General features: G+C 47.5%; 1 protein-coding gene across 1 annotated transcript; it reads right to left on the reverse strand.

Annotated features, from left to right (window-relative positions):
• Window positions 1–114: 114 nt before the first annotated feature.
• On the reverse strand, window positions 115–2,169 carry LOC119391112 (neprilysin-1). Its single transcript, XM_037658787.1, has one exon. The coding sequence runs from the start codon at window positions 2,167–2,169 to the stop codon at window positions 115–117; it is 2,055 nt and encodes a 684-aa protein (XP_037514715.1).
• Between the last annotated feature and the right edge of the window lie 11,045 nt (window positions 2,170–13,214).

Consider the following 13,214-nt stretch of genomic DNA (forward strand, 5'->3'; position numbering starts at 1 on the left):
TGAATAAATACAACAGCTAAACTGCACCACCAGAAAACGATATTACAATAAATAAAAAAAACGCGCTGCGAAAGCAATTACAAGTCATACAAAATAAAACTAATTTCACAGTTACTAGAAAAACGTGCACTTTTTCTGCGGGTTCATTGGCGTGTCGGGTTCGCACTGGAAGGCACTGGCGAACCTGTCCATCTGTCGCAGCGGCACGTTGCACGAGTCGCCGGCGCTGTTGACGGCGCACGTCGTGAGGCAGTAGCTCAGGAAGAAGATCTGGTCGTCGTCGAAGTCGTCAAGACCGTGCAGGCGCCGTTGGACGTACCCATCCGTGGCGATGGCCTTGCGGTGCGCGAAGAACGACGTCGTCAGCGCCGGCGCCAGCGGGAACAGGGCCGAGAAGCGAACCTCCCGGGGATCGCGGCTGCCGGGTGGCAGCGTAGTGGGGACACCGCCTTGACCGCCACCGGTCTTAGAGTCAGGCAACAAGTCGCAGCCGATACGCTGCGTGTAAGCCGGCGAGTCCCACCAGTGCTCCCTTTTTCCCAAGTCGTTGACGAGGACGCCTCTCTTGTCGAATGAGCGAACCAAGCACTCGGCGATTAGGGTGCCGAAGCTGCCGTACATCATGGCCATGGTGCCGTGCAGGTAGAGTATGGGAGGCTCCATGGCACCCAGCGACATATACGCGATGTTGTAGTAGTAGTTATATCGGCTCGGCGCGCCGCCGCCAAGCCGTTTGGAATACACGCTAATGAAACTATCGTGGCCGATGAGAAGTCGGTAGGCGGTGGCTACGTCGATGTAGTTCCTTATGAACGACGGGCCGATAATGGGGAAGTCCCGGTACAGCCGAGCCAGATTGACGTCGGTGAAGAAGTTCTCCTCCGGCATCGCGTTCAGCGTCAGCTCGTCTATTTTGACGGTCGCCCTATTCTTGATGGTTTCGTCAATCCACGCGGCGTCTTGCAGCTGCTCCTTGAGCGCACCTTGGATGCTGTTGTGGAAACGCTCGAGATCGGCGCGCACGGTTGGGGTGTAGCGCGAGTAGATGTGATTGGCCGCGACGAGAAGACCGAAGTTTGCAGTCGTGTACGAGAGGCAAGCCCGCTTCCATATGTTGCGGTTCACCTCGGGGTCGGTCCCGTATCGGATCTCGGGTTTCCCCGCGAATAGCCACAGGGTCGTCCGAACGAACACGAACGCGAAGCCTTCCAGGAGCGTCTGCTTCTTGTCCCTGTACTTCTGCTGCAGCGTGTAGATGTTCTGCAGTATCGCGTCATCTTCCAGCGCGACGGGGCTGTCTAGCGTCCACGTGAACTGGGGACTGTGCAGGATGTTCAGGTGCTTGAGCCAGTCGTCGGCCCTCTTGGGCATCAGCAGCTCGATCTCCTTGAGTTTGAACTGTGTGTCGCTAGTGGCGTCCGGCGGGACCTTGAGTGCGGCGTTTATAATGTCCTCCACTGTGTTCTTGAGTTCCTGGATGCTCGAGGAGGACGGCGCCGCGACCCCGAGTACGCGGCAGTGCATTCTGACGGCTTCGGCGAATGTTAGTGGCGTCCACGTGGGATCCAACCACTTGGTGTTCAATATACCTCGCCTGATGTACAGCGTCTGCGGCCTCCGTTTGTAGGCGGGCAGCGCCCGGAGGTGGAAGAGGAGGTTGATGTTCCACGTGATGGTCATGTTCAGCAACGGCAGCAGGGCGTCTATGGCCACTTGCGGCTGCTCCGGCCAGTATAAGCCGAGCTGATGCTTGAACTCGATGAACACTTCGACCTCGGCCGGCATCAGGTCGCGTCGACGGATGCAGCTCCTAAAGTATTCCAGGGCCTTCGGCACCACGGCTTTGTCGCTGGAACCCTCCTCCATCTCTTTGATGGCGTTTATGGTCGAGTGGTCGAAGACTCGCGCCACCATGGACCTCTCTTTGTCCTCAGGCTGCCATGAGCCACACGTGAACTTGTAAAAGTCTTCGCACGGTTTGACGCTGGTGTTCATGGCCGCCTTTAGCTCGAGAACGTGCCTTAGACAATCGGGTGTGTTGCAGAACTTTATCGTGGGTTGAGAAAAGGCCCACAGGAGGAATATCAGCAGGGATGTGCAGCCGAGAAACAGCGTTGTCGCGGCGACGATGATGATCACTTGTATTCTCTTCATTCGGACGCGGGACATGGTGCCACTCTAGAATATAGTGAAGAGAAAGAGGGGGTCTTGTAGCTTATTGGCGCTCAGCTACGCGTATGTATAGTTGAAGAATTTAAGAACTGTGTCAATTGAACGTCCCGAAACTAAGCAGTACGCTAGGTTCTATTAGGTGGATGGGAGGGGGGGGGGAGGGTTACTTGGGAATAATTTTGACTGCCTTAGGTTTTTAACTCGGCAAGGAAGGAGCCCATGATCTCGCATATAACTTCTGCGGCCTTTCGAGGCGCTTTCTTTTGCCGCTGTTAGGGATGTTCTAATCACAAGACCATAGACTGCTGATTGTTTATGATCTATATTTGCCGATTGTTTATGATCGTAATGCAACGCGCCCCAGCCGCTGCGTTGTCGAACGCGCGCCTTTTGCTTACGCCATCCTTAGCGTTACTGTGAGTGCGCTGCGAATGAAAACGCGAGGAGGGAGCCAGGTGTAAATTAATATAAGGCGTCGGCGTTGCAGAGATGAAACATGTGAGGTGACGGAAAAGGTATAAAAATTGCACCATATCTAATTTTTTTAGCTCTTTTTAGATAAATTGCGATGTGTTCAGGAACGTAAAAATAAAAAACGGGGGGCAGGCTGCTACGGGACACGTCTTTACGACGACAGTCGTTTGGCACGAAGCCAGTGGCAGAAATTTGTTACGGGGGCCATGGCACGACCTTGTTCTGAAGTGGTGGTCGAGCGTGATCTTGTGCTCAAGATTTCGGGGGGTGGGGGCGGGGGGGCAGGGGCCCGTGCCTGGTGTGCCACCGCTTGGCGACGCTTCTGCATGAAGCCTCACTCGTATTGTGAATAGTTAGCAGATGTATTCCAGCTCTGTCAAGTCTTCACTGGATAGGTGCATGGCAGTCGCAATTTGTTATGAGGTGTTTCGTAAATACTGGCGGGGGCAAAACCTCTTGTTAAAGTTGTGTTATGCGTTTGCGACGTGGTGTCCGTTAGAAAAAAAACTGATTTCCGGGATACACCGATTTTACGATGTTCATGTGAATATGATCCTTTGCGCTTGGCGGTCTGAAGGGTGCATATATATATATATATATATATATATATATATATATATATATATATATATATATATATATATATATATATATATATATATATATATATATATATATGGTGTTGCATGAGAGGTGGCACTTCAAGAAAACATTTATTACGTCGACGTTTCGGTCAGAGCCTGACCTTTCTCAAGACGAAATGTTCGTGCATATTTCCGTGTTTATATGGACATCAAATGAGAGGGGAAGGAGGTGACAGAGAGAGAGAAGGAGCGGGAGTGGGAAAAGTTTGCTTAGGGCCCATCAGGAGCGAGGAGTAACACGCCGCCGCCGACAGCGGAGTGCTTCGCGGCAGAGCTTATACTTATGCGTCGGCTATTACTCATTGTTAAAATTCGTCGCTCTATTCTGTCCCGTAGGGCTGGACGCAGAGCCGTCTCAAGTAAAAACAGCCGGTGTGCGATTCAAACCGGCTGACCGGAGAAAAAGAAAAAAAAAAAGGGGGGGGGGAGGTTAAGTGGGTGTCGGTGAGCACTGTTGACGCGGCGTATTGTACTTTTGGGCCATGCCGAAAGAGTCTTGTATACCGTCTAACTTGCAGAGCCTGCTCGTTTGTCTGATAAACGACGCCCGCTTCCAAAGCGAGAACGAATACGTTGAGTGACATTAGCGACTTCCGGTCAAGGATCCACAGAAGGGAAATAAAAAAAAAAAAGTAGGGGCGAGAAGGAAGAGGGAGGGCGGGGCTTCCACTTAGATTGATCGATTGCTGCTCTTATCAAGCGCTGCACAATACAAAGCAGGGGAAGGTAAAAGACGGCACACATGAAAGGGTGAAAAACACTGCAGGTACGATCACCGAAGGCATTGGCTTACACATGCATCTTTGCTGCGTATTTTGTTGGGTTGATGTTAGTTTCATTTAAAGTACTATTTGCGCTTTAAGGCACGTAAAACAGGAAGAGCACCCGGATGTTCATTTATTCCATGTTCAACGGTGTTGAATTTGTGTATTAAGTACGCTTCGCGGGGGGGCTGTTCACGTTCTCTCTGAGAGCGGAAAGTTCCTTGGAGTAGTGTTACTTTAATGGAATCGAAACTGTGACCTTCTGACTTAATATGTTTGGAAAGGGGAAGGTTCGGTAGTGTGTTCACATGCGAGCGGTGGTTGTTGAATCTGATTCGAAAAGGTGTATCAGTTTGTCTAACGTATTGTTTAGCGCAGATTCCACACTCCAACAGGTAGACAACGTTTGGAGAGTCGCAGTTAAGGTCACCATGTATGGTGTGTGTAAAATTACCATGCGTACTTTCAGCTATCGTCGTTGTTTGCATGTGCTTGCACACCTGACATCTACTTTTCCCGCAGGGATTACAGCCAACTTGTCCTGTTCTTTTTGTTTTAGAGTGTACTACATAGTCCCTCACATTTTTCGGACGTCTGTATACCACCCGCGGCGGGACAGTGAAGAGCTTTTTGAGGCGGTCGCTTTGCTCAATGATATTGGAATGCTTTTTGAGAATTTTGTGAAGATTCGGCGCGTTACTAGTGAATGTAAAAATTAGGTTGCTTCGTTCCCCTTTACTTTCTTTGTTCTGATTGTGTAGGATTTGGTGGCGGTTCAGATTCGCTGCTTTTTGTATTGCGTCGTCGATGATTGGAGGTGGATAATGCTGCTTTATAAGGACGTTACGTCGCGTCAACAGTGCTCACCGACACCCACTTAACCCCCCCCCCCCTTTTTTTTTCTTTTTCTCCGGTCAGCCGGTTTGAATCGCACACCGGCTGTTTTTAACTTGAGACAGCTCTGCGTCCAGCCCTACGGGACAGAATAGAGCGACGAATTTTAACAATCTGTCGCGAAGCACTCCGCTGTCGGCGGCGGCGTGTTACTCCTCGCTCCTGATGGGCTCTAAGCAAACTTTTCCCCCTCCCGCTCCTTCTCTCTCTCTGTCACCTCCTTCCCCTCTCATTTGATGTCCATATAAACACGGAAATATGCACGAACATTTCGTCTTGAGAAAGGTCAGGCTCTGACCGAAACGTCGACGTAATAAATGAAGTTTTCTTGAAGTGCCACCTCTCCATACTTATAGTTATACGGCAACCAAAGGCAACCACTCCTTCAACTATATATATATATATATATATATATGTATATGTATATATATATATATATATATATATATATATATATATATATATATATATACAGGCACGTAGCCAGGATTTTTTTTTCGGGGGGGGGGGCCCAAGGCCTAATTATTCGAAAGAAAGTCTTTTCACGGCAAAAAGAAGAAAAAGTTGCCCGGGAATATAAAAGGCTGGACGAATTTCGGGGGGGGCCCGGGCCCCCCGGGCCCCCCCCCCCCCTTGCCTACGTGCCTGTATATATATATATATATATATATATATATATATATATATATATATATATATATATAATGTTCACAGGTGCCTTGCTTACCTGCATCCCTTCCGGCGGTTCAAGTAGGAAATCGCCCCAGATCTTAGAGCTGTCCTAAAGACAAAAGAGAGAGATGTCACTAATATATTCTAAAACTTTCGTTCGCGAAGGGAAAAATAGAGCATCGAGATCTCAGGAATGCCATAAGATTTTAAAATTCGACGCATTGTTTTGTATGTTACCGGTACAACCTTTTTCCCGTTTTATTTAATTGTATGGCCTCGTCAAGCGGCAATTACTGTTTAATTTTGCAGGAGCAGAAAACACCACCTTAATGTTCGCTTTTTGCGCGATTCTTTTCTAGTTATGAGATGTTCTGTGTATATAGACAGTATTTACACAGACAGTATATAGACAAAATTAAACAATATTTGCCGCTTGACGAGGCCATACAATTCAATCAACCGGGAAAAAGGTTGTCAGAAGAAGCACACAAATAGGTATATCGATTGTATTGAAAATGTTGTGAATCGGATTGTTCTCACCTGCGGTAGATTTTATATAGGTCAGGTTATATAGGAATGAGAGAGCATGGCAACGATGTAATGCGTGCACAAGATGGTTATTTAGTCGTCCACTGTAGGTCATGCACGTGCTCACCTCCTTTTGAGAAATGTAGTGTACTCAGTAAACACAGTGATCGCCTAACGCGTCAAGATGTTGAAGCGTATAAGATAGCGCAGTCGGGTGAAAACTGTGTCAGCACTCCGTCAATCGCATTATTGTCCAAGGAAATGCAGTATCTACGGATGCGTTTGTCGTAATATGTCTCGGTTGTGCTGTTCGTGGCCCATCTGCGCCATGTCCAGTGACGCAGTATTATGCGAGTGGTTATCATGTGTATTTATAGGCGATGCCTTTGTTTTTTCGCAATAAATTTGTTGATAGTTCAGCGCTGTGTGCGTCCCCTTCCTGTGTGTCCTTTGGTTTTCACGCTGTTCTTCTAATCATGTTCAACTAACAAGCCCAGCTCTCCGCACCTTTGCTTACCGAAAGGCCCGTGGAGGAGAAGGGATTGTTTCTTAGAATTCTCGCGCGCCCGCAGCTCTCAGCGCTATCGCATTTGGCATCGTTCATCGTGACGGCATTCTGAACTCGATGCGTGCCTTTACTTGAAACCTTAAAAACTTGTCGGATGTGGTTTAGGGGCCCTTTAAACAGCCCCGCTGTTAAAAGCGTTTCTGTTCTAGAATGAACCAGTTGGAAGTTGGCACCCGTCCTGTTCATTGTTTTCATTTTGTGTCTGCGTTTTTTTTTTTTTGCGTCGTAAAGTTTTCTCCAAATACGAATCTTCACCAACTAGTTCAAATCAAGATCCTGATGTATACATCAGTCCGTATGGCTGACTCACCCTTGGCGCGGTTACACTTCCAGCGGCGGAACTCTTTAGAGTTGACGCGAGTTCCCCTTTCCGCTTTCCCGTAGAACGAGTTGTCTGTTCGCAGGCAAGAATATAATAAAAGAAAAGTTGAAGAAGGACGCCATGAGCTCCATTACAATGACTAATGTACTACACGCATTATTAATATCTTCGCTACCTGTGTCCACGTTCGCGGACACGACTTCACCCTGCAACACTTTTTCAGCAAGTTAAGAAAACGCTGCCGATCGGTAGTCGAGGCTCCCGAGAACACGCGAGCCAAACATAGCGCAGCACGCGGCCTGGAATTTACAATTATCAAAATCAGCTAGAAATTGTTCTCTCTTCTTTCTACAAAGGATGTCATATACCTAAATTTCAAGCCATTGGCTGATTTGAGCATCGTGAGTTGCATAGTTTCCGTGGCCGCCGCGGGATGGCGCCACGTGCCCGCGCTCGCGATCACACTGCGCGTTATATACGTAATTTCTTTCCCCCGTGCCATCCCTCCCTGCATGGCTTGCAGCTCGCTGGACCAGACAAGAGAGAAAGCAATTACAGCGTGTGACAAATCTCTAACTCCATTCGTACTTTACGGATTCTAAAAATGTTTGCGGCGGTCAATTCGTGAGGCAATAAGTTCCTTCAATGAAATTATTTGATGGTTACTTGGAAAAGTGTTGCAGGGCCCCTTTAAGCGTATTTAACGACAGCAATCTGCTCAGTGTCATTAAAAAAAGTCACAGTTTCGCCGCAAGGGCGAAGCAATGAATGCGATAGCAAGGAACTAATGCTATACGAAGTGAGGCTCACCAATGGATACTCTCAGTTTGAACAGCGCTTCTGTTGCAAAGGCGGCCGAAGCAGCGAAGGAAAGTAGCGTGCTTCAAGTGTCGAGCTGTGACACTTGATAGTTCGCGCTCATCTTCTGTTTGTTCGTTTAGCGGCGTCCCTGAGCTCGAGTGACATTCGTACGCGCCGTAACATGAGCGCGGACATCACGGTGAAAGCGTGAAACATTCCTCTACCCCTCGCCACGAGAAAACCGCGCGAGCAGACAGCGGAAGGGCAAGCTTCTCCCATGCGCAAATATAAGAAGAAGCGAGCGAGCTCGCCGACGACTTTTAAATGCGCCCGTCGGGCTCCTAGCGCCACCTCGCTGGTAATGAAGAAACGCTTATTATCGCCTGCTGTCCTTAGTCCGTCCAGCGCTAAAGGGTGTGTATATAACGCTCGCCGTTAGCTACGTGGAGGATCTGCGTTTCGTGGCGTAGTGGATAGCGCCGCTCGCTGCGGAGCAAGAGGTCCCTGGTTCGATTCCGCGCTTCAGAAGCATTTTTCTGAATGATTTTTCTTTGGGGCCTTTATATATATATACATACTTAAACATATACGGTGCATAACGGCGGCGACGGCGACGGCAAAGTCCAGCCGAGACTGTCCATATAATTGCTATCGCAATAAAACTCACTCCTTTGTCGCCCAGAGTGTCCTTTACATACACTTCAAGAGTGAGCAGCAGAAGTCAGCATTAGAGTCTGATGTGCAAACAAAAAAAGTCACAGTTTCGCCGGAAGGCCGAAGCAATGAATGCGATAGCAAGAAACTAATGCTATATGAAGTGAGGCTCGCTAATGGATACTCAGTTTGAACAGCGCTCCTGTTGCAAAGGCGGCCGAAGCAGCGAAGGAAACTAGCGTGCTTCAAGTGTCGAGCTGTGACACTTGATAGTTCGCGCTCATCTTCTGTTTGTTCGTTTAGCGGCGTCCCTTGAACTCAAGTGGCTTTCGTACGCTCCGTAACATAAGCGCGGACATCACGGTGAAAGCGTGAAACATCCCTCTTCCCCTCAGCACAAGAAAACCGCGCGAGCAGACAGCGGAAGGGCATGGTTCTCCCTGCGCAAGTATAAGAAAAAGCGAGCGAGCTCGCCGACGACTTTTAAATGCGCCTGTCGCGCTCCTAACGCCATCTCGCTGGTAATGAAGAAACGCTTATAAGCGCAGCCGTCTCTGAGTCCGTCCAGCGGTAAAGGGTGTGTATATAACGCTCGCCGTTACCTACGTGGAGGATCTGCGTATCGTGGTGTAGTGGCTAGCGCCACTCGCTGCGGAGAAAGAGGTCCCTGGTTGGATTCCGCGCTTCGGAAGCATTTTTCTGAATTATTTTTCTTTGGGGCTTTTAAATATATATACATACTTATACATATACGGTGCATGACGGCGGCGACGACGACGGCAAAATCCAGCCGAGACTGTCCATATAATTGCTATCGCAATAAAAGGGCGGTGGGCAGATTGCGCAGCTCGCGCCTGCCTATCCCTAATTGCTTATTGTTTTGCAATAGTGCGAACAAAAGTTATACTATTGGTTTTTCGGAATAATTTTAAAAATATTTGAAGCACTGAAGCGAAACTTCGCATTTATCGGCGGTGTTTTTTGTCATATTTTCAACTAGCGGACACTCATTTTTACCCTTTGAAAATAAAATGTTTTGTCGCGATGTTTTTTTTTTTCTTTTCCATTTGTGGAACCACGTGAAATAATATTTTGCAAACTGCATCTCTTCTTCTTGCCTAGCTAACCCTTTGTTCGGTAGCGAAGAGGCTAAACAAGTAGAACGTAGCACCAAAACGAACAAGCAGTCAGCTTCCCGCGCATGTCAGGTAATGCTCGTATGTGCCACGTTTTGCGCAAGCTAGGATTACCGGCAAAAGCAGAGATCAAATAACAAGGGAATTACTAGAGGCGTATCATATGAGAAGTAACGGGTCCGCTTGTGTCAGTGACACATCTATTCTTCTCTTTCAATCTGAGTTGTCCTTTAATGAACTGCTCACGTGATGTCATGTTTGGGATAACTTTTCCACGCAACTGCGCATGTGTGGAACCTGCGCTGGCAATAAACAGTTGGTAGTTTAGCGCTCTTCTGTCTCTTTCCTCCGGCCCTTTTTCATGTTTCTAGCTTCGCGCAAGTTACGATATGTTCAGCAAACTAGAGCAACCAATATCGCGTTGTGCGCTGTGTGACAGCCTCGTACACATTCGCATATGCCAGCTAAACGTGGCAGATGATAGGAGGCGCTGCGATCGCATTACGGCAGCTCCTTTAGGAAAGGGGTCTTAAGTACCCTCGCACGATGTCCCTTCCGCGTGTACTATAGTACATAGCTCGTCACTCACCCCTGCCATGATTGTAGTAGTTGCAGCCGTTGTAGCATCTTTCATCGACGACTTCGACTCTCTCTCTGTGAGTTCCTTTCTCGTCGATCTTGGCTTTCCAGCATTCGGTTGGTGACCCTTGCGTTCACGAGGAAGAGAAAAAGCCAACGATATAGACTTAACTTCCTGACCTCACTTCTCGCGGTTCAAGCAGAGAAGCAATAAATAAATAAATAAATAAAAAGAAATATATATATATATATATAGGGAAGAAGATGGCTCTTATGGGCTCGTTTTACGTTTTTGTTTGTTAAACACAATAGTAATGAGAACTAACAGAATAGTGTCCGTTATTTATTGTCTGTAATTATTGTAATACATACTATTGTAATACATACATATTATATATATATATATATATATATATATATATATATATATATACCAGAACAAACATTATATATGCGCATCATTATAGATGACCGTACGTCGAGCGTCGCAAGAGACAGCAAGGAAAAGCCCATGAGACCGCTCTGCGTTTAAAACTTTGTACGTATTCGCACCTGGGAAATCAACGTCGTAGTTTGTGCGTTACACGCACAATAAGCCATGCCTACGTCGTCCTGTAAGCATGCTGACCTCCGCAGCGAATGGCTTTGGCTCCCCTCCGCCATCTTGTTTGGACAGCAAGTGAGCGCACTTCGATGCTGTCTCCACGATGCACCATAACGATGCCCTACATTTGGCAAGCTTCGTCTTCAGATGGCCGCGTTCCGCTTTGCTGTCCATATAGCCGTCCACGGGGAGAATCGAAACGCCTTCGTCGTGCGATACGCATAAAGAACTTGAACTCAACACAAAACAGACGTATATAGTGAACAAATTTACGCATGTGTCGAGATTAAGATGTGAAATCGAGAGTCGGATGGAAACCCGTCATGGTCGGGAAAAGACGTGAGTACAATTAAAAGAAACGCCGACCACGGATGTTAACATTGGAACAAGGCGTTCCGGCGTCCGCCGCGGGAGCCTTGTTCACAGATTTTGAAGTGTAATAGCCTAACCATAGTTATACGCAATAATAACACTTCGCGCTAATATTTTACACAGTTGTCGGCCGCAACGGAGCTCACAATTTACGTCGAGTGGAAGAAGCACAACCGGACATACGCCATTGCTATATAGATCACCATGCTAAAGAGTTTGAGCACAACTCTTCCCACCTTACTGTTCATTTGTCACGCTTCAAAATTCTCTTTCTCAGAATTAAAACCACGCAATTACATCTCTGAAATTTATGAAGAAATATAATCCACACTAACAAATCAACCACAGAATATTGTAAGCGCCGCACCAGTCTTTCACTCTCTCAACCACTAAATATCAGCAATGTAATAAAAAAATGAAAAACAAAAATGCAAGAATAATTGCAACTCTAGATGCATTCTCCGCATTTGCTTCTAAGGACACGTAATGCAAATCACATTCAAACGAACTCTACACTAACGGGGTGGGGGTGGGGGCAGTAATCAAAAGTTCATTATTTTACAGAGCACTAAATCAGAAGTTGAAACCAACTATCAACAGCCTACTCCCACAGAAAACAAGACAAGCAGGAGACTCCAAGAGTCTCCAAGAAGACAAGACTGAAGAGCTCAAGCACTTCAGAATTACAAGCAGCAGCCTCCAGTTCTAAGCTACCTCTTTCAAGGATTCAGCAGCGGAAGATTAAACTGTGTGAAACATGTTAGCAGCAAGAATACCATTGTAAACAATTAACAGTAGTCTTTTTTTTTTTTGTCCGGCTTCCTGGGGTTGGGGTCCCCTTCTCCTTCCCCGTCAAAATTTAGCTTGGCTCTGCCCTGTTCATTTTTTTTTTTTTCTAATTGGCACTGCCTGCTGTATTCTTATGGTGCGGGCTGAGGCTTTATTCTTTTCATACCTCACAATAAAGAATGTTCTTTACGCGAAGCCGAACAGAGCTGGAAGTGAGGCCTGGGTCACGCGTAGCCGTTGGCTGGTTCAGAAACGAAGCAAACGTTCGTAGCGCCTGCGCGTTCGCTATACTCGGTTACGAGCTAAGAAAAAGTTGGAGGTTCCACCCAGAGAAGCACGGCGAGCCTTCCATTCACCTCTGAAAGACAGGTTTCCGCCCGAGCTGTAAGTACTTTTCTCGGCTAAAGAAGTACTACGAACATCAACAGTTAAAAGTTCCGTGCATAGTTAGTACCTAAAATATTACGTTTGGCCTAAAATCGGCGACACAAACGTGTGTCTGTATGAGAAAGTTAACTGTATGAAACACTCGAGGAGTGCTTGACGTCCCGAAAATGAGTAAGGGCTATTGGATGGAGCATTTATGCAAATTATCTGTCACTTATGGAAATTCTGTCGATCACTGTGGGCAGGGCCGACATTTTTTATTAAGTGTTTACCAATTATAGTGTGGCGCAACTGTGGCCGTGTGGCTAAGTTACACTGTACTGTGCCTATCAAACCTCCCTCTACCACAGCTTTGGGACCGAATTACGAACGTGCATTAAGGGCTTGCTCATTTAGGCGAGAGAAGGCATAGAAAGGCAGGTTCTTAACAAGGTGTAGTTCCTGTCGGCTAGCCCGCTCAGGGAAAAGTAAAGGTGCTGCGAAAGTTCGTAAAAGTGCATAGGGCTATGCAAGAATCTGTCTGCCGAGTGTATCTTGACTGCGACATCCCCGGACTCACTCGCTTCCCTGAACTGGCGGACGAGCTTGAAGACTTCTTAGATCCTCCTGAGCGTTTCCGCTTCTCTGCTGCAGCGCGGGCGGCCATGGTGAACGACAAGGGCGTTTAGAAGGCGGCTGAAGAAGCGAGGCGTCTGTAGCTGCGCTGGGGTCGACGTGTGCGGTGACGGTCGATGAAGTGGCAGGCAGGCTCGCGAACCGTTGCCTCGCGATGTCGCGCGCTGGATCTTCTTCGTCATCCATCAGCGCCACCTGCAATTGTTGGGGCAGCTGCAGACAAATTCTATATCCATGTC

Source organism: Rhipicephalus sanguineus, chromosome 4 (assembly GCF_013339695.2).
Source record: "Rhipicephalus sanguineus isolate Rsan-2018 chromosome 4, BIME_Rsan_1.4, whole genome shotgun sequence".
NCBI classification, from domain to species: domain Eukaryota; kingdom Metazoa; phylum Arthropoda; class Arachnida; order Ixodida; family Ixodidae; genus Rhipicephalus; species Rhipicephalus sanguineus.